The sequence below is a fragment of the Aythya ferina genome (assembly GCF_964211825.1).
Source record: "Aythya ferina genome assembly, chromosome: 1".
Lineage (NCBI taxonomy): Eukaryota > Metazoa > Chordata > Aves > Anseriformes > Anatidae > Aythya > Aythya ferina.
Genome location: NC_140296.1, coordinates 96,115,567 through 96,143,453, shown reverse-complemented (window position 1 = coordinate 96,143,453; position 27,887 = coordinate 96,115,567). Strand labels below are relative to the sequence as shown.

General features: G+C 45.7%; 1 protein-coding gene across 1 annotated transcript; it reads left to right on the top strand.

Moving 5' to 3' along the window:
* The first annotated feature begins 58 nt into the window (after nt 1–58).
* Nucleotides 59–27,328, top strand: CLIC6 (chloride intracellular channel 6). Its single transcript, XM_084499194.1, has 6 exons — nt 59–1,009; nt 22,285–22,394; nt 22,845–22,970; nt 24,077–24,183; nt 24,953–25,134; nt 26,475–27,328. Exons 1-6 carry the CDS (start codon nt 95–97, stop codon nt 26,634–26,636), a joined length of 1,602 nt encoding a protein of 533 aa, XP_084355320.1. The 5' UTR covers nt 59–94; the 3' UTR covers nt 26,637–27,328.
* Nucleotides 27,329–27,887: the final 559 nt, after the last annotated feature.

The following is a 27,887-nucleotide window of genomic DNA, read 5'->3' as shown; positions in this document are numbered from 1 at the left end:
CTGCAGCGCAGGCGCGGCCCCCCCCGGTGCCCGGCGCTGCTCCCAGGCTCGGCGGCACCGTCCCGGTCCCGGTCCCGGTCCCGGTCCCGGTGCCATGGCGGAGAGCCCGGGGCAGCCGTCGGGGAGCGACCTCCCGCGGGCAGGGGGCGGCGAGGAAGCCGCAGCGGCGGTGGGGAAGCCGGAGCTGCCTCCTGAAGGGGCTGCGGAGCCTCCCGCAGGACCCCCGTGTGTCCCCCCCGACGGCGGGGCGGGACAGGAGCCGGCCGGGAGCGCGGAGCCCCCCGAGGGAGGCTCCCCCGGGGGACGGGAGGAGACCCCCGGCGAGGGGCAGCAGCCGCCGTCGGGGGCAGAGGAGCCGGAGCCCGTCGGGGACGGTGCTGCGCTGCCCGGGGGGGGAGCGGAGGGCTCGGTGCTGGCCGAGGGGGCAGCGGAGGAGGCAGAGGAGGCGGCCCCGCTGCCCACGGGTCCCGAAGAGGCGGCAGCGGCGGCCCCGACGGGGCCCGTATCCGAGGATGCGGTGCTGGAGGCTGAGGCTGGGGGAGCGGAGCCCGAGGAGGAAGCGGCGGGGAGAGATTTGGGAGAGGAGGTGCAGGGGGGAGCCCCCGAAGAGGAGGAGAGGGACGAGACCCCGCTAGGGCCGGAGCCCGAGGATGGGGAGCGGGAGGAAGCCCCGTCGGGGGCGAGCCCCCAGGCGGCCAAGGAGGAGGCTCCGTCGGGGGAGAGCCCCGGGGAGGCTCCGGCCGGGCCCGAGGAGGCTCCCGAGAGCCCCGGGGAGGCGGAGGGCGCGGGGCTGGACGGCGAGGACGGAGCCGAGCCCCGGCCGGAGGCTGGGAGCGGAGCCGAAGCCCCCGGGGCAGGGGGAGGCGGCGAGGAGGCGGCGGGGCTGCGGCTGAACGGGGTGCGGGGCCGGGCGGAGGATGAGGAGGATGGGACGGGCTCGCCGGCAGCGCTGGAGCAGGAGGAAGAAGAGGAGGAGAAGCAGGAGCACGACATCTCCCTCTTCGTCAAGGTAGGGCGCGGGGGGCTGGTGGGGTGCATCTCAGCCGGGTTGGTGACCCCTCCCTTCACCGGGACCCCGCGGGCAGCTCCTGCGTTTAAATCTGGCAGAGCAAGGCGATTTGGTGATGAACGCCCTAAATACACCTGCCTCTGACCCCTCATTCCTCCTGTGCGTTGGTGTGGACAGGACCAGGCTCCCCACTCGGTCACGGTGCCCTCATCCCCAGCCCCACAAGCTGTGGGACTGCATGATCCCACTGGCACAGACCTGACTGCAAGGTGGCTTCCCCCAGAGTTTCCCCTGCTGAGCCCCATGCTGTGTTACTTGAGGTTTCTTTAGGTTTAAATGGAAAGGGTACACAAAGATCTCAGTTCTGGTGGACTGGGAGAGCCTCCTCTGCCCCCAGGCTGGACAGTTTGGGATTCACAAGGTCAATAAACTGCCCAGCAACGTTACATCCCTTTCAGTTGTCCAACTTGCATGTGTCTGGGCAGGGTTAGAGGAAAATAGACCAAAAATAAATAAATTGTGATGGTCTTTAAAATAATTTCTGCCATTTTCGTGTACTGGAAAAATGAGTAATGGTGACGGTTGATGTTGGTGAACGTGCTGCCTGGTTTAGGCGAGCCCTTGGAGCCCAGGCTGGGATGCTGTGGCATATAGGTGCCTTTCTGGGCAGTAGCAGGGGCTGAGCTCTGTGCTTGTGTGTCAAGCAGCAGGAGCTGCCACTGCTCAGCCTGGCTGAAGTGACTTTGTGCTCGCCTGCGTATCGCCCTTGTGCCTGTTTCATACCCGCATGCCCATCAGTGAATGCTGGTGCATGGCAGAGGGTGAAAGTCACGATGGCTGCATGTGTGCTGGTGGACCTGGGTGCACTCTTTATGGAGAACACGGCCAAAATTAGAGAGCAGGCTCTGATGGATAAGAGTAAATGTTGTGACTCTGCAGTCCCCAAAATTAAGATTAAGGATGTTTTTTTATATAAATATTTGTGAATGAACAAAAACGAGAGGAGCATTTTCATGATTGCTGTAGCATTAGTAACTCACAGATGCCTTGAGAACACTGCAGCTGCTTTTCTAATGATATTTTTCTAATGTGGAAAAGTGTCACAAAGTTTGAAAATTTTACCTCATCTGGGAGCTAAACTTTTTTAGTTTGGTACCAGCACAAGCTTTTTCCAGTTACATCTAAGGGAAAAAAAGAAAAAAACAAACCCTATGGGAGAGCTCAGCATCTCCCTGCTGACCAAAATGTGCAGGGCTGTCAGTGCTGGGAAATGGGAAGCAGTTTTCTCTTATGCTTTTGTGGGGGAATTCCTGCTGCTTTTGCTGTCACCTGGAGATGCTCTCACCGTCTTTTGCTAAAAGGAAAGGAGGTATAAAAGGACTGGAAACTCTCTGTACTAGCTTGAAGTGTTTTAGGAGCATGTGCACGATATTATGCTTTAGTAGCTGCTGCTGAATTTTGACAGGAGAAAGAAGAAAAGTGGTTTCCAAAGTGAGACAGCATGAACTATTGCATGTGTCTGTTCTGGTGTCCTTATACCTGACCACAGCAGTTGGTCCACAGGTGTGATGCTCCTTCCTGAGCAACTCCTAAAACCCCAAAGTTAAGGAAGTGAGGTGATGATCCAAACTGCATGCAAATGTTCATTTCCAGCCCGAAACGCTTCCCTTCACACGCATGTTTCTAATACACCTGCCACCCCGCTGCTCATGCTCTATTAAATCAGTGTAACATGCCTGTCTGTTATTTCAAAATGCTTTTGAGGTGTTGTCACCCACTTCTGCTTTGCAAGTGCTGCTGACCTCTTTCGCCCTTCTGCTCCCTATTTTTCTGCTCGTAGGAACTGGGCAGCGATTTGGCTGTTCAAGATAGCAGGATTGTTGTCTGTCCAGTTAAATATGGTCCTAGTTCCTTTGTCGTCGCTATTTCTGCTCATCTGCCTGCTGAGTTTTGGCTTATGTGTAAGTGGTCAAGATGTTGTCTGTGTGCTATCTGTGCCTGCACGCACAGTGCTTGAGATAGGAGGCCTGTGCCATCATGTGATAGCACAACACAAATAGAGAGTAATGTTAAAAGCAAGCCCCATAATAGGAGAAAAATGAGGAAAAAATATAAGTGATAGTGACTGAATGATCCTCAGTTTCCCTGTGAGGGAGCATTATGCCAGATGTGGCTAACATTAAATTTCTTGCTCCTCTTTCAGTAATAAAGCTTTGAGAGTAACAAACGGAAGCATCACTGTCAGAAAGTAAGTGGGTCTTTTTCAGATCCGACTGTGAGATGACTAGTCACAGCATTTGCTTCCCGTTTGTACTACTGCTTATCATGAGCTTGTTCTTTCAAACGTGGAGGCTTTTTCCTTGCCTGCTTCCTGCTGCTTTGCATGGGTTCGCTCCCATTTTGCCTGCATGTTTGAATATCGTGACAATTGTGCTGTCCCGTGCCTCCCCCTGCAAGGTGGGCGGCAAAGTTCCTGCCAGCTCCACAAGAATGGGTGTTGGGAACTGCGCTTTTAAGCAGATTTGGGTTGCTATGTGATGCTGTTTAGTTTGAACTTGGACGGTTCAATGCAGAGATATCATACCAGAGCACTTAGCAGGGTTAGCAGCCTTTGTGGAAGACGATGTCTTTCTGGACCAGCAGCTAGGTGCCAGACAGGCTACTCTAAAGTATCCCCAAAGACAGGAGATATTTGTTTGTCTTTAGGCAACCAGACCATGCCCTTAATGAAGCTGAACAGCAAAAGACTCCTAGGCTGTAAGGGTAACACCGTATCGAAGCATTTCTCCAGGTACTTATTTGATTTCCACTTTCCCATGAAACAGCACGTACCGTGTGTTTCCTTTAGATAGTGATGTTTGATGGCTTTCAAAGGCAAGTGTTTGCGAAGGGCATTCAGATATATTTTCTGGTTGGGTAGGACACTGGTCTTCTAAGAGTAAGCATGTGTATGTTCTCTTCCCCTTCCCCACTCCATGGCAAGAGCCCTTAATTTGTCAGAAAATGACATATTTATCTTTCCATTTGAATTTAGTGAAATATTCAATTATTTTTAAGCAATCTAAAAATCCATGTAGGGTTTAAGAGTCTATTTCTAAATTAAAGGAACAAAAAACACCACCACCAAAAACCTGCAAGCTTATCTACCAATCAATTTAAAATTTTCTTACAGACAGACAACTTAAACACCGGAATCAAAACTACAGATTTCATCATGCCAAAGATTTCTGGGGATACTGATTTTGCTGTAAGTGCTGAGCACAAGCAACCAGACAAGCCGGCTTGAGCACAAGGTCTTCTCTGAGATTACTCTTCCAAAACAGTTTTTGTTTAGCTTCAGGGTTAAATTTTTTGTAGTAAAAGCTGCCCCTGAGCCTAAGGTAATAGATTTTATCCAACAAAATGTAATAAGCTTCACCCAGTTTTTGTGACATTCTTGGCCTCTAAATCAAAGTCATTTATTTTCATTCAGAGAGTTATTTTATCCCTAGCAGGGAGTGAGGTTACTTCACTGATACCAAATTTCCTTGCACCATTCCTTGAGATATGTCAGGTCAGTCAAACGCGCTTAGAGATGTGCTGAATTATCAAAATTTCTGATAAACCAGAAAGTTAAAGTGCCAGAAGCCTTGACGTGACTGGAGACAGAGGAAATAGCAAGTGCCTCCATCCGTGCCTCCAGGCACCACAGTTGACGTATCCGACTTGAGGGGCAGTGTGTTACGTGCTAGGGAAGAACCAACCCCATTTTCTGTGATGTGGTGGACCTGTAGCTCATATATAAATTCAATTTAAAGTACAAAATGGCTGTCCTAAAACTCAAGAAGTCCATAGACAGCAGGAGCTCAGGTCCCTGAAAAAAAATCATAGCCTTTATGCCCATTCAGTAGACTCTGTTCTGTACCTGAGGTAAGCAGTTACAGTATAATTACTGAGTAGGTACTTAAGATTTTGGTTTTTGCTCATCAGTGTAATGAGTCTGTAAGTTGGATAGGTATTGTTTATAAGGAGAATGGCTGATATCCTCTATCAAAGTGAAAATATCAAGGAGAAAATACTGCCTTCTTAATGTAGTTTCGCTGTAGCAAGTCAGGATTTAAATGGACTCAGGAGGATGAAAGTAAAGATGTGTATGTGGGAAGTTATGCTTCATCCTTATTTATGGATTAAACGAGGTTTTGGGGGAAAATGAGATGGTGCATATTTATCCAAGCAAAGGGATAAGAGCCCTTTGCCCAAATATTGCCAAAAATGACTGCATTGGACTGGTGAAATGCTACGGTAAGATAAATTGCTGGGTAATGAACAGGGAAACGTTTGATGAGGTTTGGGCAGTAGTAGAACCAGACTGCTGCTCCTTCCCTTCTTTCCTCCCATCCCTACCAGCTTTTCACCTTCTGTCAAAACCATGCCCTATTTTCCTCAATGAGCACATCCACTGCTTTCTCCTCACTCAGTTCTCATCCTTCCCAAGCTGCATCTTGTGCACCTTCCTCAGAAAGCAGGAGCTTTTACGTTGTTTCCCCCCCACCATCCTTTTTGATACAGCTGGCTATGGGACCTGTCAGCTTCTGTAACCGAGGAGTAAGGAAAGCTATCCTAGAACCAGAGGGAGAAGGGGTTCAGAAGAAGGCCGGTGTGGTGAAGCAGGGCAGGAGCACGGTGTGCCGAAAGCAGCATCTGGCTGGAGCTGGCCGAGACCAAGCCGAACCAGAACGGTCCCACTTTCCTGGTTCCTGGCTGGTTTGCTGTTTGTAGGACATTTTTTGACTCTGAATATATCCAGCAGTACACCAAGTACCAGCGCAGGTCAGGAGGTGTGCTTGGTAACACACACGGGGCGGTGCTGTTTCCGGGAGTGTCTTACAAAGCACGAAACTGGCTGGCTTCCCAGGGGCATTTGCCTTTTCTCAGTTACCTTTTTCTTTTCATTTCCCAGCTGGAATGTGTCAAATCAGGGTTCCCTGATGCAGCTTAAGAGGACGCAACATTATGAATTTCTTTCGCAACTCTTCATTTAATTTACTGTGTCTACCCTGTGTGCACCTACACTTGTTTTTCTGGGATCTGAGTATTTGTTCAGCAGTCTTTCAGTAAAAGTTGTGCTTCATAGACTTTTGTTAAAAAGGCAATATTATCAATCTTTTGGAGAAAGAAAGAAAAAAAAAAAAAAAAAAGAGCTATGCACACTCTCCTAATTCAGTCTTTCTCATAGTTACTTCTCATGCTTTTCCTTTTTTGGCAGTTTGGGTTGTCACCTTTGTAGGGCTTAGGCTGCTGCAAAGAAACAAAGATCCTTGGAGCTGCTGACTTTAGCATAGACCATACCAAAATCCCTGTTGCTACCGTGCTCTTGGAGATATGCTGGCCGGAGCAGTCATGTCTACAACTTTTAGTCCAAATCCTGTTCTACAAAAACACAGTCCAGCAGATCATAGTTATGATTTTGCATCTAATTTTTGATATTTTTTTTTTGGTGTGATCTAGCCAGACTTCTTAGAGCCCCCTTTTTGTCTGTGTTGAAATCCTGAAGCTTTATGTGCGCATAATATCGTACAAGCTGTAAGCATCTATTTTCAGTGCAATTGCAGATCTCTGCTGTTTGCAAGTTTGCTTTATGTAAAATATATATATTTTATTTATATATATGTATATATATATAAAGCTTGAAAAAATAAAATGCATTCAAAGCTACATTTCTAGATCTTTTCATATTTGTATTTATTCTCAGTACACTGATTCAGTAAAGCACCTCACCGTGTGTTTTGTTTAAATATAGGTTTAAAATCGCGTGCCACTTAAGCCTTTTGCTAGCCAGAGGTCACTTTTTCTTGATTCAGGCTACAGGCCCGTCCTGTATTTCTTGTTCTCTGAAATCAGCAGAAATTTGTGATGAGGTAAGCCTGCTGCCCAAGATCCAGCCATGCCTCTTCTCCCTAAGCTTTGCCATCATAGTAAGGCTGATGATACCTGTCTCCTGGACCAGGGCAGAGCTGGAAGTTTTCCTTGTCCCTGATTGTCAAAGTGAGCCTTTGGCTCATAAATCCTGTGGAATGGCTCCACCCTTCTTTGGAAATGAGGTGATCACAGCCTGATGTGCTATCATGCCTCCGTGCTTGGGACTTGTCTTGCTGCCTGCTTGGTGCTTTGGCCTTTCTTACAGCCTTGTGCTATTTATTGTATGGATCCATGCAAGGGTATATTTAAAGTTATTAAAAAAATAAATATATATATGTATTTAAGGGGAAGCGATAATGGAAATTACTAATACAGCTACACTTTTTTTAGGACGTTTATCTCAGATAAAGTCACTTTGAATTGGTGGTTGTATGCTTTTTTTTTTTTTTTTTTCAGAAGAAAGACCCTCCTCATCAGAAATAGTAGGGAGTAAGGCAGGAAAAGGAAATATTGTATATTTTATAGACGGGGAACTGAAGCAAGCAGACTTGCTCGTGGTCCATCACTGACTGCATTCAGTTTCCTGGTTTCTCACCCAAAACAGATCCTACTGCCTCTTTTAAAAAGCAAGGAATTGCTCGCTCCTTGGGCTCTGACCGTGGGGTGTAAGTCAATGCCGTGTGAAGGTTGCATGATTATTTTCTTGCCCAGATAATAAAATGTCACGCAGTGATAAGGAGTTGTATGCATTTCCATTTGCAGTGTCTGATTATTTACTGATAAAAGACTGAGCAAGAGGAGTGATTACATTCCAGTTGCTTTCAATAACACGGGCGCTGAGGGAAATTGTTTTAATTCCCTAATAAAAATCCTTAGCTTCGCAAACCAAGCAGTGGCAGCTTGTGCTGTGTGCTGTCTGAAAAGGCTGCGGGAGGCCATCCTTGGGATGATGCTCCTCGAGCAGCTCTGCACAAAGGAGATACGTGAAGTGGTGTTTGCCCCAGTGAGGGGGCTGGCTTTGTAGGAAGAGTTACCTTTCTCCTTTTTTTCCCCTCCTAGAGAGGTGATTATTGTGAAAGGACACAGGCAGAGGTGCAAAGGTGATACTTCCCACTTTTTTTCCTCTTCATATGCTGAAATTTCAACATATATTTAAATACTTAGACTAGAAATATAATTGTGACGGAATGAAGTAAATGGCAGAAGGATTGGAATCACAAATGCATGTCCTTTATTACTAAATTACTAAAATGGAATAGTTAACCATTTACTCAGGTTGCAGAAAAGCTGTCCTTTGTGCCTTGGAGAATCATTGACATTTATGTGGTAATTAATTCTGTGAAATTACTTTTAAAAGCTATTACTGAATCTGAGCTGAAAAAGTAAAATGGTGGCAGATGAAACTTGGAACAGGATCTGAATATGCCCTGAAGGCTTAAAAATGTAGGGGTGTGTGCTGACATCCCTCAGAGCAAGGCACTGTGTAGGTACTGGGGCTGACTGTTTTGCAGTATGGTGCATGCAGTATACATTTAAAAACTGTATTTGGATTAGCAGTGCTGTGTTTCTCACAGTTTCCAGAGGGCTGGGAATGGAAATGAGGTGGTAAGGAAAGCAGGATGAGGATAGGCTTTGAATTTGGGTTTCTACTGGGAAAGGAGGGAGCAGAGTCTAGTCCTTGTGATGGAGCCCCTGCGTTTTTGCTGTTACTGGTGCCCAGTGTTTTGCTGCTCTTATGGGACCCAGTTTTGCCAGTTTCCACAGGAACTGGCATTTCTATGTAATATTTTACCTGGTCATTTGAATCATTTTTCTACTTGGGCCAAAACATAAAATACTGTTAAAAAGGGAGGGGAGGGGGAAGAAAACACCACATAAATAAATCCCTCATTTCACCTTCACCTCTGGTTTAAGCATCAGAATTAGGAACACCAGCGGAAAATTATTTTCTCAAGCACTTTCCACCAAGCCTTCATCCACCTACTTCCTCGAGTTGCGTAAAGTAACTTATTTGTTTTGGTTATTTCTTATTTATTTACTTATTTGCTTACAGTACAAATTACAGATACTTTGTATGTATGTATGTGTTTTGCATTTAGATTGAAAAAGCAGGGCTGTGTTGGTAAGTATCCTACAGTGAAGTGTAAAACAGGATGTGTCACTGAAATACCAGTTAATCTGTTTTTCCCAGACCTATAATGTGTTTGAGAATATAATGCTCTTTTGTTGCAGTAATTCCCTGTAAGAATTTAAAAAGGATATAAGATTTTTGTCTCAATGTAGAATGTTCAACCGGCATCTTGCCATGTTATTAAATACGGATTAGAAATAGCATTGAGGTATTTAAACATAATTCTTGTAACAGGATAAATAGCTAAGAGCATTTGGTTTGTTGCTTGTGTACTTGTGACCTGGTAGTGTTCCTGTTACACGCAGACAGAAAGAACTCTGCAGGCAAAACTCATAGCAAGAAAAGAAGAAATTTGGGCTTGAGCTGTTTGGTATAAGGTGTAGGGTGCCAGCTGCTGCCCGTGGGCAGGCAGCCTTCTCCAGGGCTCAGCAGCTCAGGTGCTCACCTGCCTTCAGTTCAAAGCCCCCAGTTTTCTTATGCTACTGGGGCTGTTTGAAACTATGGTTAAGAATCTTAAAGTGAGAGTGGGCAAGGATTAGGAGGAGTGATCTTTCTGAGGGCTGTGTATTTTTTTTTGTTGTTGTTATTAATTACCCAGTGTGTTTCTGTTGTGGTTAACAGATGATGGAATTCCCTCTCCTCACTTCAGAGGGAAATGGGGTGGGGGCACCCCTGCAGCTGCTGCCCTTTGCCCCTGCTTAAAACCTCTTCTCAATAGAACACCCGTTTTATTATTATTTTTGCTTGTAAAAATGTTTAAAAAAATAAATGGAGGTTTTGTCACATCTGCCATTAAAATGAGACGGTTTCCATTTAGGAGGAGTGGCAACAATTACTTTCAAAGCTTTGAAAAATTTCAGTCACTCCACACAAGTAATACCCATATAACTCAGTACCATCATTATTATAGTACATGATAACTGAAAGTAATGCTATCCTGAATGAGACATAACGAATAGCTAATGCAACATGACAATTACTTGTGTAGGATAATGTTATTCCTAAATTGGGCAAGATTCATTTAAGCCCTACTAATTTGTAGCCCAAGACTTTCAGTCTTTGCTAGTCACACATTAATGTTCCTATTTATTTTTACCTTGTTGATCTAACAAAGTGGTGGATTCCTGGTTGCTGCTTGCTTTTGTGCTGTTACAACACACTTACTGTGCTGTGGATTCCAGGTAGCTAGGTGCAGGCGTCCTTTATGTTTAGTTAGTTGCCTTCTCTTCACAAGACGTGCTGGTGGTTTCACCCCGAAAGCAGACACAACACTGTCTCGGGTTATGCTGAGTGCCGTGGCTACCACAGTGGCTTTATTTGCAGACCTGGCACAGGTAGCTGTAAAACATGAGGAAATAAATCCGTAATTTGCATTTTTCCTATGTAATTTCATTGGATTTTAGGAATTGTTGGAGTGTACCTGTTGGCTGCCTCTCACTGCCCTGTAGAGAGCCACAGTTGCTGTTGAAAATGCCTTTGACAGCATTACAGGTCTGTCCAAGGCTAGCAGGAACACTGCAGGATTGTTTCATACTTCCCCCTTGTAAGAAGGCATACATACACAGGCTTAATCTTTAAACCCTTTCATTTGAATAGGAGTTAATATTAGTAAAAGCACAGTCTCCATAAATGTATCACAGAATAACATGCATTTTAATTTTCATTTGTAGTCTCCTGTGTTGTTTATTTTACAGAATTATTGTTTAATGGTTCATTTATTTATGAACTCGGTCAGAACTGGAAGGCCTGAGTGCTGGCAGACCTACTACTCAGTAGATATACTGGGCAGCTTGTGAGTAGCAAAATCAAAAGTAAGCGAGTGTTTCATGTAAATAACAGGAATGAGTTTAGGCCTTTCTTTTCTAAAACAGTAATAATGAAAGGTCTAATAATTTGGCTCCTTAAAATTGAGTGGCACATTCTGTACTTAATAGTGGTTCTGGAGTTATAGTCATTATAAGTTCTTGTAAATTGATGCCTGTAACTTCTTGGAACAATGTTAACCTTTGAGTTGAAACAGCTTCTGTTTAATCTATTTATTTTTAAATATAATTTGGTTAATACCTCCATTATCACTTAATCAGTTTTGTAGATGCAGTTATTAAAATGGAAAAGGGGGCTGCATTGTTTTTAGTGTTTTTCAGACCTGTTACGTTGGTCTAATTATTCCTAACAACTTGACAAAGGTAAAAAGTTTATTGCCACAAAGTTACTTCTTAATGAAGGAAAATTTCTGTCTATGCATCAAAAGCATTTAATTACTTACTAAGTAATTAAGTTAATTTCAGCAGTAATTACTTAACCAGCGGACCATGAGTAAGTAAATAAAGTATTAAAAGTTAGAATAATGGAGGCTTTCTCTGTCCCAAAATGGCTGCTGGCACGCAGTGGGGAAGAGAGAACAGAAACCAAAGGAAATTGCAGCAATTTCAGACCTCTTTTCCTTTCTGCTGTCTAGAGAGGATTAGAGCTTCCTGATGTATACAGCCCCTTTAAGCTGTGACCGCTGTTCGCTACGTAAAAGCAGGATGGAGGCAAATGCCCTGCTAAGAAACTCCAGAGCACCGTTAATCCCTCAGTGTGAACTCGGGACCAAAAGACTTCAGAGAACCACTTCCAGCAAAAAGCAAGGCATTTTGGAAAGCTCATTCTGAAGGAGCCTTACCAAGTACCTAAATTAGGAAATCCAATAAGACAAAGAAGTCAGTAAAGTAATGCAAATACTGAAGGAAAGAAAGATCTAACTACTATGATTTCAGAAACCTGACAGAAGGAAAAGAGCCGTAATAATGACATTGTTGTTAGATGTTATGAAATGCTAACAGGTAGCCAGTCCATGAGACATGAACCTTGCCCAGGCTTTGGATGCTCAAATATGAGGTAGGAAGGCTTTCATGGCTTTTGCAGGTGGAGCTCAGCACGAACTCACATTAATGCCAGAAGAGCCCTGCTCCAGGACACAAGCCATCCTGTATTATCAGTAATAACGTCTGGATAGCTCATAATTAGCTAATCACTAATGTACAGCTGCATCATTAAAAACACAGTAGAAGTATAAATCTGAATTGTCCTGTTCCTAGGTAGGCTCAACCTTTAGCCTACTGCTTACGCTCTGTGGTCACAAAACCCAGTTTAATTGCGTCCTGCGGTTGGTTGGAGCTGTGCGGGTGAGAAGTTAATTCCTTTTACCTTCTTTCACCTACCCTCATTTCCTTTAATTCTTTTTCACTTGGCGTCTCTTTTTGGCCTAGCCTTGGGTAAAAGCTTTCATCCACACAGCATTTTATATAGTGAGCCTTCTGAGCCCTCCTGGTCTGGGTTGCTGCTTGGGCATGCTTGCTGTTGGTGAGGACGCTGCTGCTGCAGCCATCCTGGGGTTTGTTTGGATCCTGGAGGTGCCTCAAGGCTTGTGTCCCCTTGCAGACTCAGACTCTGTTGCCTTTTGCCATCTCAGTGTGTGACTACTGGGCTGACGTGTGGATTTTCAGTTGCTATTGATGGGATCTTAGTAGTGCTCCTTGTTTCCTCTGAGTTGGGCTTACCTGGGCAGTGGGTAAATATTGGCCTGTATTACCATGTGTCCACCATTGTTGTAAGTGTATATCAAACATTCAGTGTCAGCACTTAGATTTGCAGTGATTTGCTCAATCCACTTTAAATAAAATGGCATTTTGCAGTAACTGCTCTCTTCTTCCACAGAAGAGGGTAACTTCTGGCATTGTTTGCTTGTCTGCCTGTTCTTAATACATGGACTTTCTTCATTGCCAATAGCATCCTATCATGCCTGACATCCAGTTGGATAGGCTGGATCTCACTATTAGACATACCATAGCCACAATCTATTTCCATTTCCAAAGAAACATTTAGTTATTTTGGAATATAAACCCTCTTTGGGATAACAGCTGCTGTTTACTGAGCAGTAGCTTTCCCTTCCATCATTGCCCTAGAGTTAGCTACATCATCACTAAGATGTGTTCAGTGGCATGAATGACACTTGCTATTGTCCTGTTCTTGGAGTGATGTCCGTGCTGAGGGTGAAGAAACATTGAGGTCCCAGTGGAGAGTAAGTCTGAGCCCCTCTTGAAGGGGGTGAAGTCTCATCTTGAGACAAAACAGTGATTTTGCTCTGGTGTTACTATTGCAATAGCAGTTATCTGAAGCTGATGAGTAGTCTCAAAGAGTGGATTTCAGCTCACCTAAGTTAAATTAGATGTCCAAACTATAAGGGGATGTTTAGGGCTGTAGTTTAAGAAAGCAGTGCTGCCAAAGGGCATGTCATTCCAAGTGGGTGGGTGTTTGAGACAGGCAGGATGAATCAGCCTTGAGGAGTGACTCTCTCTGTCTCCACTGACCAGACCTATTTTTTTCTGGCTGACTCTGTGTGAGGTGGCTTCCAGCTTTAGCATGTAACAGCTGTACAGTTTATACCCTTCTTTATTTTCTTTCAATTATCCCAGTGCTCAGGGTTATTGGCTTGTGGGGTATTGGGTCTATTCCAAAAAGCACTGGTGGGTGGTGGGCTCCATCAGCAGGCTGTGTTTTATCATCACATTGTTCTCCACCGTCTTTCTGGTTGAAACTCACCCTTACGTTTTGTTGAAATGCCTGACAGGACCTTCAAGGCTCCCTCCTGGACTAGTGCAAGTGTTCATTTTTGTGAGGGGGAGGGAATAGGGAAGTCAGCACACCCAGTGGTTCAAATCACCTTCAGCTGCGTTGGTGCTCTAGAAGACACTTGGGTTTTGGTTTATCATACCATGTTCTATGCTATGGGACTCTCTGCACTGTAGTGTGTGGCATCCATTGACCAGAATGGAGAGGGTTTAATGTCTGACAAAACCAGGCTCTTCCCTCCAGGGTAGTAGAAGCTCAAGTAGTTGGATGCCCAGAGCTGCCTCCTACCACATTGCTGCTTCCTCCTCCAGATTTCCTTCCTGCAGTTCTGTCTAGGAGTGTCTTCAGGGTTTGTGCATTTTGCTAATCTGGTCACCTACCCTTTTTAACACATTCAAACGCTTCCCAAAGTGGGCCAAATAGCAGACTGGATCATTGAGATGTTAAGTCAGTTGATGCTTTACTTTGTCATTTCTCCTCCCCTGCTGAGTGCAGAGGACTTAAAATGAAAAAGACTGCTTTATTCTGACAACAAAATTAAATCTTCTTGATCCTATGTAGCTAGCTGCACTTCAGGTTGTCATTCAAGAGGATGTTTAGCAGAGACAATACTTAAAGGACCTGCCCTATTTGCAGCCAATTTGCTTGTTTAAAAATTAAAGGGAAACCTAAATACACTGGCTGAGCGTGATTTGAGAGAGAAGTAGGAGAAAGGGGAGAAGGAGGAAGACCTCTAGAGGCCACAGGGTCTGCTTTTAAGCTGGTTGTCCAAATTACTAATTTTGCCTGCTCTGTGGGATCTTATTGCCCCATGTCAGCATGGTTTAGTTTGGATGGGTGGTCATGGGGATTATTTCTGTCTTGCATTTAACGATCTCACTATGATATCTTGAACCACCCAAACACACACTCCGGGGGTGGTGTAGAGCAGGGTCTTGTCTTACAATTAGCTGAAGGCTGCATCTCTGATGGTCTTCATAGCCCTAAATTGTTCTACCTTGTGCAAGGCAGTGGGTTGAGAAGGGGATCATTCCTGCTCACGTGGAAATGGGCCATGCTACCTGCCAAAGTGGACTTCACAACAAACACTCTTCTTCTGATGCAGTACTAGAAGTCATTTGTATTGGAAGGGGAACACTCATATTTGCTCCCTGCTGCAATTAAGTCAGCCAGGGCAGGCTTCAGCAGGAAAAAGGGATCTCACAAGTAACACTGAAGAAGACGATAGGGAAAATCAAAACACCCTTTTGTTCTTTAGAGAAAGCTTTACTTATTTTACTTGCTCCCTCCTTATCCTGTGTGTTGTGTTTTTTTTTTTTTGTTTTGTTTTGTTTTTTCTTTCTATAGCACAAAAAGAAAAAAGGAGAACAAAGCTATTTTTAGCAGATCACTTGTAGTTGCACTTACTGTTGCCTCCTTAACCCAAAAGCTTAATTAGGGTTTAGTACAAAGTGTGTTGTTGAACTTGCGTATTCATGGTTGTAATCCTTTAAGTACGTTGTGTGTTGTCTGAACCCTGTAATACTGTTCAAGATGAAAGATACGCATCTATAATATTTCTAAATATAAAATAAGATACTTTTTTTTTTTTTTTAATAAATGTATGGCATACTTTGGATAATGAAGATGCTCATTTTGCTCTTAAATGAGAAAGGAAAGGGGAAATAAGTCTCTTTCCTAAAGCATCCAGTTGCTGTTTAACACAACTTCCTCACTGAGTTTCACTGTTGGGGATGTCACACACAAGTCTACCCTGGTGAGTACCAAAAATACAATTTGTGCAGGAATCTCAACTAATGGCTGCACTTTAAATATGCATATTTCTGCTATTTGGCTGAGAAATTAAACAGTGTCTGGAAACATCCGTTTTAAGTGTTGGATAGCAGATAGGCAGAGCTACGTGACTATTTAAAAGTACTGGAATAATTAGTGGCAAAAGTTTTATTTTTTCCTGTTACAATGGAAATTATTTTAAATTACAGATGCTTTGTTTTAAAACTTATCCTACAAGTACGATTTCAGAATCTCAAGAGTGCCGTAAGCAAAAAGCAAGGAATCTTGCTGCAGAGGTGATGTGCTAACAACGTCTGAGGCTGCTGCTTCTCTCATCACTCCAAGAGCAAGTCAAGACTTTCATTTCAAGTCCAGTAGGTGGCATCAAAACAGTTCTGTAAAGTTCAGTGTTTGGATGCTTGTCCCCTAGCCCTGGGGCACAACGTGAACGCAGTGTTTAAATAGAGAAGATTCCAGGTAATCTGTCTCTTCCTCACAAAAAGCTTTGGTTTGAACACGAGCTTATCCAAACGACATGCCTGTGGTGTTTCTGTGCACATCGCAGTGTATGGTATGTGTTACCTTAGTGTATTAGAGTTGACTTCAGTGAACCAGACTGACTTGTAACTATACTTTTATAGCACTCTTACTAGAGCAATATTTCAAATGTTGCCTTTTTCAGAGTTGCAGTACTACTGCAGCAGGCATCAAAAGCAGAAACCATGCTTTGTACTCTCAAGGAGCAGATATATTGTTTTAATTTTTAAAAAGTGTATCTGTCAGAATGACAGCTAAACATGGGTATGTCTCGACCCGGTTCTTCTTCTAGATAAATGGTAGCAAGCTGCACTGCAGTCAAGCCTGTGTACTGGGTATTGTAGTAGGTATTATAGGTATCACAGTAGTTATTGCCAGGTCTTGCGCTAGTGGGAGTATGGGAGCATGGTCTCGCTGCTTTCCTTGTCACACTGCTTTCTTTCATCCTTCTGCCTGTGCTCCGGGCAGCTTTGTTTCCCAAGGTCTGTGGACATTGCTCCTTGTGAAGTTGCCTTGCAAATGGTCTTTGGTGACCTAACCAACAATGGGTGTTGTCAGTTCAGGATAATGCAAGATGCTATCAGAGGTTGACTTGCTTTGAAGCAGTGTAAACAAGGAAAGAAAGGTGGATGATTTCAGCTTCTACCCGTGCTTTGGTGTGAATAGGTTTTAGGTTAGCAGAGCAGCTCGAGTGGAAGGATGTTTGCCCCTGCCCTGAAGCTCTGCCCAGGCTCTGGCCCTCCATGGAGGTCCAGCGGGCAGTGGGATTTCCTCTCTGGAGGAGCAGAAAGCACTGGCATTCCTCCTCCCCTTCCTCCTTGGCTGTCCCGCAGCCAAGTTAGTGGCTGTCCCGGCAGTGCAGCAGGGTGGGAGGCAGAGCTTGCCATGGCAGGGGCCTTGCCTGCCCTGCCACTGCATCCGCAGAGCCCTCAGCACAGCGTGGCTGTGAGGCTGGCACGGCGGCGCTCAGCACAGACCAAGAGCCGGCCCTAGGAATGCGCTGGGCTCGCTTAATCCCTGCCAGGGCAGAACAAGCGAGTCTGTGGAAGGAATTAAGGCTAAATGGCTGTTGTTCTCCGAGGTCGCACCCTCCTCACAGCTGCTTCCCACGCTGGGCCCAACGCGTTGTAGTTGGAGCCTGGTGCCTCTGTTTCTTGTCCTTTGAGGGGACACCAAATGTGTTGTGAGAAAGGAGAGGGGGGTTGTTAGCATGGTACGAGAAGGAAGAGCATCCAGAACTGTCTGATAGCTGGGGTTAGAGGCCAAAAACATGCAGGGGAGTTGTGGCAGGGAGGGCAGGGGCAGATGTGGGGCGCTGGCCCCAGGCAGACAGCTCCATGTCTCCTGGCTGGCGGTGGTCCTGCCCTGCTCGCTGGGTGAGCCTGCTTCTCAGCCAGCATCACTGCAGGCCAAGGGTAACGAAGCTCCCTCGTGCAGAAGGAAAAATAGAGTTGGAGTTCAGCTTTCAGGGAAAACAAAAGCGCTGCTCGCTGTTCTCCTTTTTATTGTAGCTTCAAAGGGATTATAGAGTTATATAAAAACAAGCAAAATAAAACTCATCTCTGCTCCTTCTGAGCTGTTTCTTCCATGCTTAACCTTCAACAGGAAACAAAAAGTCCAGGAAAAACAAATTCCACTCGTCAAGATTTTGGAGGCACAGGACATTTGAGGTCAATAGAAGAACCTTCACAGCCATCGTTCCCAAGATGTTTGGACAAAAACTGTTAGGAAAGGAATTCTTACAGCAGCTCCAGGGGCAGAGCAACTGCAGCTCAGGGAGGGCCCAAACTACTGGTTTATGAAGGACGTTGTGTGTGACTTCTCGGTAAAGTCACTGTGATTATCCTCTTGATAAAGAGGAGGATGCAGAGGCAAGTGACCTCTTCAAGGCTGCTCAGAAAAGCAAAACTGCTGAATCAAGGTAGTGTAGTTCTTCAACTCTTTCTAATATTTTTTGCATGAGGTCCTGCTGCCTAGGGAAATCAGCTTGTGGCATGATGATGCTCCTATTTTAGGGTTTAAGCTTGGGGAAAAGGAGGGTGTGGAGAGCTCTTCCCTTTCCCAGCTTCTTTGAGTAAGACTCAGTACACAAAACAAACAAAAACAAACACAACACAAAGAAAAAAAAAAGACTCAACAGAGTGTGAAACAGTGAAAAATGAATGAAAATAGGGAGTGTCAGCTAATAATCCCATTAAGTAATGGCACATGGTTATGGGATTATGCAGAGCTGTAATAAGTCGATACGGCTACAATATACAATTGCTGCCTAGGGCTCTGAATGAAAGCTGCTATGCACAGCTTGGAAATTTTCTCCTCTGCAGCAATGTCTGTCATAATTGTTTGATTAATGAACTCATTAAATCTCAGCATTACTAGAAAAGGCATGTTGACCTCCTGACTGATCACAATTAAAGCATAAATGCCACTTACTCTAGGCTCTGGTTAGACATCTGCTTAAGCAGCAGGATAGCCCCAAATCCAGCAGGATGTGGATGTTAGCAGAGTGTCACAACAGTTGCATGTGGAGGCAAATGTGTGGCATTACCTGCAATTACACTGGCATTTGCCTGGTTATTAAGGTTATAACCAGTCTGGAAACACAGTCGTCCATTGAAACAGCAGCCAGGCTCCCGCTGACTTTGCTGGAGTTAGGATTTCACTCTGCGTCATCCAAGAGCATAGCAGTCGGGGAGTGTAATTAAATCCCGTAGTAGACCTAGCACAGAGTAATGCATCCCTGACTGTGCTGTGGAGAAAAATTCATGGAGTTTTGCTGTGGGGCTGCAGTGCTCCTAGCTGTGCTGTTGCCTTGTTTGTATTAATCTGTGGGCACCCACTCCTGTATCGTGTTCCTGCAAGGTGAGATATTGACCCTGTCTCACCGCCACCCTTTGTTGGAAAGTACATTATTGTGCAATGATGGCATGGCTCAGCTATTGTTGTGTTCCTTGATAGGTGGCAATAAAGCTATTTCAGTGTCCTGACTCGTGATTTTTGAGTCAACGTGGCAGACTCTCTCTTTGGGAACTTGAACAAACACCTTTGGCATGTGTCTCTGGTGCTTTTTTGTCCAGTAGGAGTTGTAGCTCCAAATGCAAGTTGACATATCTGAAGTCATTTTAGCTAGTTGTATTCACCCTAGCTTCCTCAGTGGGCCAAAATATTCATGTTCTGGGCTTTCAGCTAAGGTTATAGGAAATTGTAGTGTCTTTGAGATGCCAGGTCAAACTGTGTCAGGTTCTGAATCAGATTTAGTTTTCAGGGTCTTGCAGTCATCTCAGACTGCCTGTTGCTGCTACAGCAGGAAAAGGTTTAATAACTGCTTGTGCTATTGTGTGGGCTACTGTAATCTTTCTGTCACTTGCCTCCAGCTCTGTAGAACTGAAAGAAAATGATAGGTATTCCCCATCAGCTGTGACATGGCTGGGCTAGAGCCTAGAGATATGCCCTCCCTTCACCTGGTACCTGGAACTGAAGGCTCTTGGGACTAAATGAATTTCAGCTTCCAAAGGCCAGATGGGGGCATGCCAGCTTCCCAGCTGTGCCTACATGGCAATGTCTGCAGCCTCCCTTGCAATAGCACTTCAGCAACTGAGGCTTTTGACTGAGTAGCTCACAAAAATCTGCCTGTCATCCTCAGTCTGGACACAGCAACCTTTGGGGACACACCCCCGTGTCATGGCCACATCAGAAATGGGGAAACATCTTCATTTCTGTGAATTTATTTTCCGCTGTAAAAGCAAAGTGCTTACCATAACCACAGGAAATGGCAGAGCTGGGCAAACCCAGCAGTGCTTCACTAGAGGCTGTGGTACCTGCACTGCACAAAATACAGCTAAGATGGCAGTGCACTGTTAGCATTCCTTGTAGGCAGCGTGAGAGGACAGACAGCACCAAATGTGAAAATCAGCAGCCTGTTGGACTTCATCAGCATGTTTAGCACCATCACAACCAACTTGCAGAAGTAGTCAGAAAGTACCAAATGAGCAAGCAATTGTCTTAGTGGTTATAGTTATCATTGCTGTAATCAGCAGTGCTTAATCCCTTGTTTTATTCAGTTCCTCAGTGCTTTGTTAGTTTTATACACTGTGATATAGAAAAAATTGAAGCACTGTAGTAAATTTTCTTCACACATAGGCAGGGAAGTTAACAAGTTTGCACTTAGAAGCAAGGCAGGAGGTTGGTTCTGTAACATCTCCAAGGCTGCCAGTCCCTCAGCTTCCTGGTGGCCTTTCTGTCATTCCAGTTAATGACAAACTGGACTCAGGGCTTTGCTTCTGCATTTGTCATGGTAACGTGTCTGTCTGCATCACTGGCTGCACCTCACGGGTGTTTCCCCACGAAAGCAGGCTGGGGCTGCTGTCTGACTCCCTGAAATTTGCTCTCACCGAGGTGATGTGGGACAACGCAGAGCAACAAGCTTGTTTCCTTAGCTCCAGCAAAGTTAGAGGGAGCGGAAATTTCAGAATTTAACAGCCAGCAGAAGACAGTAACTGATCAGGTAAAGTTCACCTACTGCCAGTCTTAGTCACACAACTCTCCTTGACCACATGGCCCTCTGGAAAGTTTTCTGAAGGCTGCACGAACCCTGGTGGGATAATTTATTTTTTTTCTTATCAAAGGATGAATAAAAATATCAAAACTGTTGTAGGAACTGTGGGAAGGGGTCATGGCAGTGCTCTGAAATGATATCCCCCCTCTGCTGGCTGAAGGTAGGGGTACCACTGCAGGCACTGTGGGGTCTTGCTGGCCTTCTGAAGAAGGGCACAGTAGTTATCAGTCAAATGTTGTTCTTGTTGTGAGCTGTGCAGTGCTGGAAAGCAGTGCTCCGTGTAGGACGGAAAACACAATAGTAGCTTTTGACCAGCTTTCATTTTTGCCACCTACAAAACAGGACCCATCTAACACTGTGGCCCAGCTGTTTTAGCATTTCCAAAATGTTTTGTTCTCTGGCAGCGTGTGAGGCAATGGGCTATTTTGTTTCTCGTTGCTGAGAAAATTGCCAGTTGTCGCAGTACCAGAGGCTGAGGGTGACCAGAGGAGAATCCCACAGGCTGAAATGGCGACCCACTGCGCGGGCCGAGCCGCGGGAGCATCGCTCCTCACGCATCCCACGAGCTGCGGGGCAGAGATCTGCCTGCTCCAGACCAGGTGCTCCTTTCCAGACATAGAGCTCTTCGTGAAGGTGAGGGGCCTGAAGCAATCCAGCAGCAGTGTGTGTGTGTGTGTGTGTGGAAAGCTTTTTGCTATGTTTGAGATTGATTTGATAGCATTGAGAGGGGTGAAGGAGCAGGCAGAACTGGTTTCATGTCTGTGCGTTGTTTGGTTATAAAAGATGGTCGACAAACATTCGTGAACTAACCTATTAACTGAGTAAATGATGTGCTTGGGTTTTTACTTCTGTACCCTTAACATTTAAGCTAGGTTTTTAAACTGCACTTCAGGAGGACAATACGAAAGGCGTAAGGACTAGGCCTCCAAGCTCCTCCAGCAGCAGCGTGTTGTGAAGCCTGGTGTGCCCAGCAGCAGCCATGCAAGCTTGGCAAACCTCTCACAGTGCCATGACACACAGGGGGAACGAAAAAGGGCTGGGAGAGGCAGGCACGGCTGCGTGACTCAGCTGGGGACACACTGAGGCATTAAAGCCCCGGGTCAGTAGCGAGGAGAAGGCCCACGCCACCACGGTGTGCTCGTCCCCATGCTGTGTCAGCCCGAGGTGTGCAGCCTTTGGGCTTCGCTAGCCCCCGGTTCAGCAAAGTGTGGAGACCCCCGCGGTCGGCTGCTCAGCAGCTTCCTTTCCTTCCCTTGGGCCCCTGCAATTGTTGAGTTGGAAACTCTTAATTATTTGATTTATTCTGTTTATTCCCTTAAGTGCTTTGGACGTTACATCTCAATTTACACAGGTAAATCTTTCTGCGCTTGTTTCCTGTGATCATAAACTGATTTAAGCCTGTTTTAATCTTGCAGTGACTCAGGTAGATTTATGCTCACACCGACAAATGAGGTGGAGACTATTTCCTCTGGAAGGACTGCTGCAATTTCAAGTTCGTTTTCTAACTTGTGGCACTATAATTATGCACTTTAATGAAAAAATACATCTCCAGGATGACAGGAGTCTTCATTATACCTACGTGCATGTTTGGAGAAGGATATAAAGAAACTTTGCATGAAAATATGCATTAGCAGACATGAGTAACATGCTATATGTTCTTAGACCAGATCTGGATTTTCTGCTTCCCTACTACATCTGTTATCAGAATTTGCTATCACAGATGTATGCATACTTTTTTTTTTTTTTTTTTTTTTTTTGTAATTGTAGGCTGGCAGTGATGGGGAAAGTATTGGAAATTGCCCATTTTCTCAGCGTCTCTTTATGATCCTGTGGCTAAAGGGTGTCATATTTAATGTCACAACTGTGGACTTGAAAAGGTGAGATCATAATACGAGTTCTCATTTTCAGAACAGCTTTACCAAAATGATGATTTACAAGGAAGAATGTCTTTGATTTGACGTGCACACACGCAAGTTAGTGCACATTACTTATGCTGTGACTCGGCGTTGTGCTAACAGGCTGTATGCCTGATGCCTCTTTCAGGTTCACTGATATGAAGTGGACCAACTCCTTTGAAGCATTTGAGATTTGAATCTCTTTTGCAGTAGGTCTCTGTAACACAAACCTGAATTTGTAGCATTTCAGGGAGCATTCAGATAAGGGCTAGCTGATCCTCACACCACTGCTGTGAGGCAGCTGGCCATGTAGTGTTTTGCAAGACATATATTAGCTTGTTAACCTGAAGTCGAAGCAGTTCATTGCAGTAAGTGTAGGAGTTGAAAGCATGGTTCCCGCTGCAATTAACCCAGCCTCCTTCCTCCCACTAGGAAACCTGCTGACCTGCAGAACCTCGCCCCAGGGACGAACCCCCCTTTCATGACGTTCGACGGCGAAGTCAAAACTGATGTCAATAAGATCGAGGAGTTCTTGGAAGAAAAGCTAGCGCCGCCCCGGTACTGTATTCCTGTCCCCTTCTCCTTCGTGTAGCCCCAGCTGTGACAACGTGTGGTAGGACTGGTGCCTCCGGTCTGGGTGAAAGCTGGGGAGGCCTGGCAGCACACGATGGATGTCCTGGGGTAGCCCTGAGATGCCGTCTGTGCACTTCTCACTGCCTTTGCCTTCACCCCGGGTTTACTCTTGTGCCACTACAGTCATTCCCAAGGCATGAAATCCGCCCTCCTGCAGCAAGTATATGCAGAAACCTGCATACCGCTGCAGAAACCTGACCTCTTTTCCTCTACTCGTGTTTGCTTGAGGTTTCCCTCCTCAGACTGTACAAATAATTTGGCTTACCAGGAGCAGGTAGCTAAAAGGAAGCAGCAGCGAAAGCCTCCCGCGCTGCAGGAGTCCTGGGTCAAAGAATGTCAGAGCTCTTTCTGAGCGTTCGGGTGGGATAATCTCCATGTGTGCTGGTGGCTGGGTTTTCTATCTGTCCTTCCCACTGAAAGAGCCATCCCCACCTCTCCCCAAGCCCACCACCAGCAGCATTGTGCCCCCCACCCAGGCACCTTCTGCCCCCCAGGACAGCAGCTGCCCTCTGAAGCACTCTCCTCTCGAGCAGCCAAACCTGATGTAAACTACGTGAGCAGCTGCTCCCCTGCGCTTTTTCCCTCCTCTCTGCCTTTGGCAACAACAGCAGCTGGCCTGGCCACTCCAAGCTTGCTCATGCATGAGCAGGACAGGCGAGGAGGCCGGGAGGAGCAGCAGCTGATGCTAGTAGGGACTTTTCCTCCACTCCTCCTCGTGGCAGGAGCTGGGCTCCGTTCAGCCTCACCGCTGGTGGAGGCAGCCTCAAAAAGGCACCAGGTTGCTTGGATGGTGTTTGCAGCACAAACAGTCATCTCCCGTCTGCCTCAGGAGAAGGAGGAGAGCCACATCATTTAGATAGGGTGGAAATTCACACTTGCTAACTGGTTTATAGCTTAGGGAGGTTCCCTTTGAAAGTCCTGTGTAGCCATATATTACGACGCTGCATTTTAAATAGAGTATATGAAATAATTAGTGGTGATAAAAATAAAGGCTAGTCCATAACTTCCTCTTATTTCTTTTAACTCCTCAGGTATCCCAAACTTGCACCAAAACACCCCGAGTCTAACTCCGCAGGAAATGACGTCTTTGCAAAATTCTCTGCCTTCATAAAGAACCCAAGAAAAGATGCTAATGAAAGTAGGTGCTACGGCCCTTCCACCAGCCCTGGCAGCCACCGTGAGAAAGTAGAGTTGTACAACTCCAGCACACCGTGCTGCAGACATGCCAGTTACATCTGAGGTTAAGCAGTCCTTTTCCAGAGCATGAAGGCTTTGGAAACATGCGCCCTTTCAGTCTCAAATCTGGGGATTCCCAAAACTGGGCAGGTACCACTGTTGGCATGGGAGCGCCGCCTCCAGCTCCTCCCGGTTTGTTGAGCTCCCAGGCCCACAACACTGCACCTTCCCATGCCCCTGGGGAGCACAGCCTGCTGGAACCCAGACCCTGGCTTCAGGTCTGCCACCTGCTGTCCTCCTGCTGCCTTTCTCCTCCATTGGTGTAAATGCTGAAGCCTCCAGCCCCGTGGCTTTACCTTGCCACACACCTCTGTAGAGCAAGAGCCTCACAAACATGCAGTAACTCATCTCCTCTGTCCTCCAGCTCCCTCTCTGCAGATGCATTCCTGCACCACCCTCCTGTGCACACTGCAGCCAGCCCTTGCTGACCCTGGCTGTTTCTGGTAACGCAGACCCGGTTTGGTTTTTCTCAGACTCCCCTTTAGCTCCTTAGAGCTCTTATCCCAGCATTAAGTTTTAAGCTTAGGATAAAGGAATTGCAGGAGTTGGCATGGCCGGGTATCTGCGGGCTGGGCTGGTGCCAGCAGACAGGATGCAGGAGTCGACTTTCTGCTTGGTGTCAGAGAGACCTTGGTACAGGCTTGAATGACCTTTTTATTGTCTTAACCTAGATTTGGAAAAATCTTTGCTTAAGGCCCTGAGGAAGCTGGACAACTATTTAAATAGCCCCTTGCCTGATGAAATTGATGCTTACAGCACCGAGGAGATCACTGTTTCCAGCCGGAAATTCCTGGATGGAGATGAGCTCACCTTAGCGGATTGCAACCTCCTACCAAAGCTCCACATAATTAAGGTTTGCATTTGCTTTTCAGCTTCCTGAAAAGAAGGGCAACGTAGAAGCTCAGGTTCTTTTCTAAAAGAGAGAGATTTGTGTATCTTTTCTGAAGCCACACGGTAGCTGGAGTGCTAATACACAAGGCTGTTTCATTACAGCACAGCTGGGCAGATCCTCAAATTGATGATGAGCTAGAATATCTGCTTTCATATTTGGGCTGTGACTTCTCTCTGTAAGCCTCTCACAAGTATTAAACGAGTACTATATTCAGCATGGTAGGGAGGTATTTCTGTTTGCATTTCACATGCAAAGTGCCACAGACCAGTAAGCTTAAATGATCTTGTCTATGCTAATTCAAGAAGCCAGCAAAAGCTGAAATTTAACTCTGTCTCTCCCACCTTTAAGAGTCCTGGTGACTGAGATGTCTGGGCATTGTTACTGCCTGTCCCTAGGCTGCCCTAGAGCCAACCAGCCTCTGAAAGGGAAATGGCCACATTGGAAACTTACCTGGTTTCTATGCAAATAAAGTTACTTCAGAAACTTTCCTCCTTGACTATTATTTTGTTAGAGTGGATTGAATCATTTTCAAACACCTCCAGAAGTGAAAACTTTCCCAAGAGGTGTCCTGGTTGAAACTATTCCAGCAACAGCAGCAAGGGAGAAAGCCTTTCCTGCTCCATCACAGCTCGGGCACGTGCATAAAGCGACACGTGAGAGGTATCAGGGGTCAGCAGAGCCAGTGCAAGGAGAACTGCCGTGAGGGCTGATGGAGGATGAATGTCAAACCATCCTTGCTGACTCACCAGGAGGTATTAGGTGTCATCCAGTAGTTTTCCCCAGCCATTTGAAATCTAGTATTGTAATTCCAGTTTTCCCTTTCCGTTGCAGTGAAAGTTTCCAAGTGTGAGCCAGTTTATTACTGCAAGATTACTCTGTTGATTCAGTTTTATGACATTTTATGCTGCATCTCTTCCAGGTGTTGTCTGCTGGTCCACATAGCTCTGCATATTTATACAAAATAAATCCTATAAATGAGTTAGATTGTTAGCTAGCTTTCTCCCTTCCCTTCCCTTCCCTTCCCTTCCCTTCCCTTCCCTTCCCTTCCCTTCCCTTCCCTTCCCTTCCCTTCCCTTCCCTTCCCTTCCCTTCCCTTCCCTTCCCTTCCCTTCCCTTCCCTTCCCTTCCCTTCCCTTCCCTTCCCTTCCCTTCCCTTCCCTTCCCTTCCCTTCCCTTCCCGTATAATGACACTGTTGCATGCTGAAAAGAAAAAAAAAAGTTCACAAAGAGTAGATTTAGTTATTTGCAGATCATGTGTGTAATAATATTTTTCTTTTTTTTTTTTTTTCTTTTAATAAAAGGTTGTTGCAAAGAAATATAGAAATTTTGATTTTCCACCTGAAATGACAGGGATTTCAAGATACTTGAACAATGCATATGCAAGAGATGAATTTACAAACACTTGTCCTGCGGATCAAGAAATTGAGTATGCATATTTGGATGTTGCAAAGAGAATGAAGTAAACAGAAGATGTCTCCATTCTTCATTGCTACGGAGACTTAGATGGGCACCAGTCAAGATGGGGAAAAAAAAAGAAAAAAGCCAGCGTACATTCTGCAGTGTAATTTTAAGTTCTGTTATTGGCCAATCCGTCTTTTATAATAATTGCGTAGCATCATTTGTTCATTCTTAAATTGTATATACATGTGTGTGTCTGTACAGACGTATGTACACATGAATGTGTGTTCTGCATTCCAGGTTAAAGGCATCAGCCAATACTTCGTTGAGCTTAGGGAAACAGAGTAGGTCACACAATTATAGCAATGTTACAGACTAGTGACTTACGCTAAATGACTGAATTTTAAGAAAAAAAATAGCCCTGTTTCTGACACACATTTAACCTGTCGTTACTGCTGCCTCTGTTCTGTGTTTCACAGCTGTTGCCAAACTTTGCAGTTACTGGGAGGGTTTCTGTTTGCTTCCCCGCAAGCCTGGGAGGGCCGCGCGCCAGCAGCTGGCAGGCAGGCGGCACCCTGGTTAATCCAGGAGAAAGGCCAGCCTGGAGGTGGGACCACACCTGGCTTCCCAGAAGCCCTCTCCTCTGTGCTAGAGACCTGCAGGGCAGGTCAGCAAAGAACGACTTGTTCTCAGATTGCCTGAATTGTCTTTGGTATTGAAAAGAATTAATTAAAAAAAAAAAAAAAAAAAAAACAAATAAATAAATAAATCCTTTCTCAGGGCTGCGTAACCCATCATACTTCTCCACTCCTCATGCTCCCAGACAAAGAGGGGAACACAGTCTCACGGGCCTGTGGACTATCTGATAATAAATACTTGATAAGGAAGAGATTTGGTTGTCACAAGACACAAGAGCAACCATCTTTCCCTTGCTACTGGTGTTGGATGCCTTCTGTGACCCCCTTTTGGTTTTTGAAAGCAAAGAGGAGGTGAGGGTGTAAGGAAGGATTAGTCCTTTTACACTTCCCTTTCTGGGTTGTGCTCCTGGGTATTGGATTTTCTCAGGCAGTTGTGATGACTTTTTGCTGAGAGCTTTCCAGCTGGTCGGAGGGGTGTCTCTCAGCTACGAGAGACTCTTGCCTGGGGTGGGGGATGGATTGGAGGAACCCTTCCAGCCTCACATGAGTCTGCGTTCGTGGTGACCAGTGCTGGTGAGAAATACCCTCTGGGCTGGCATCAGGGAGCACACTGCTGGAGATGTGTGGACTGTGTAAACTTACATCCATGGCTGCTTCCTGCTGAGCAGGCTCTCAGCA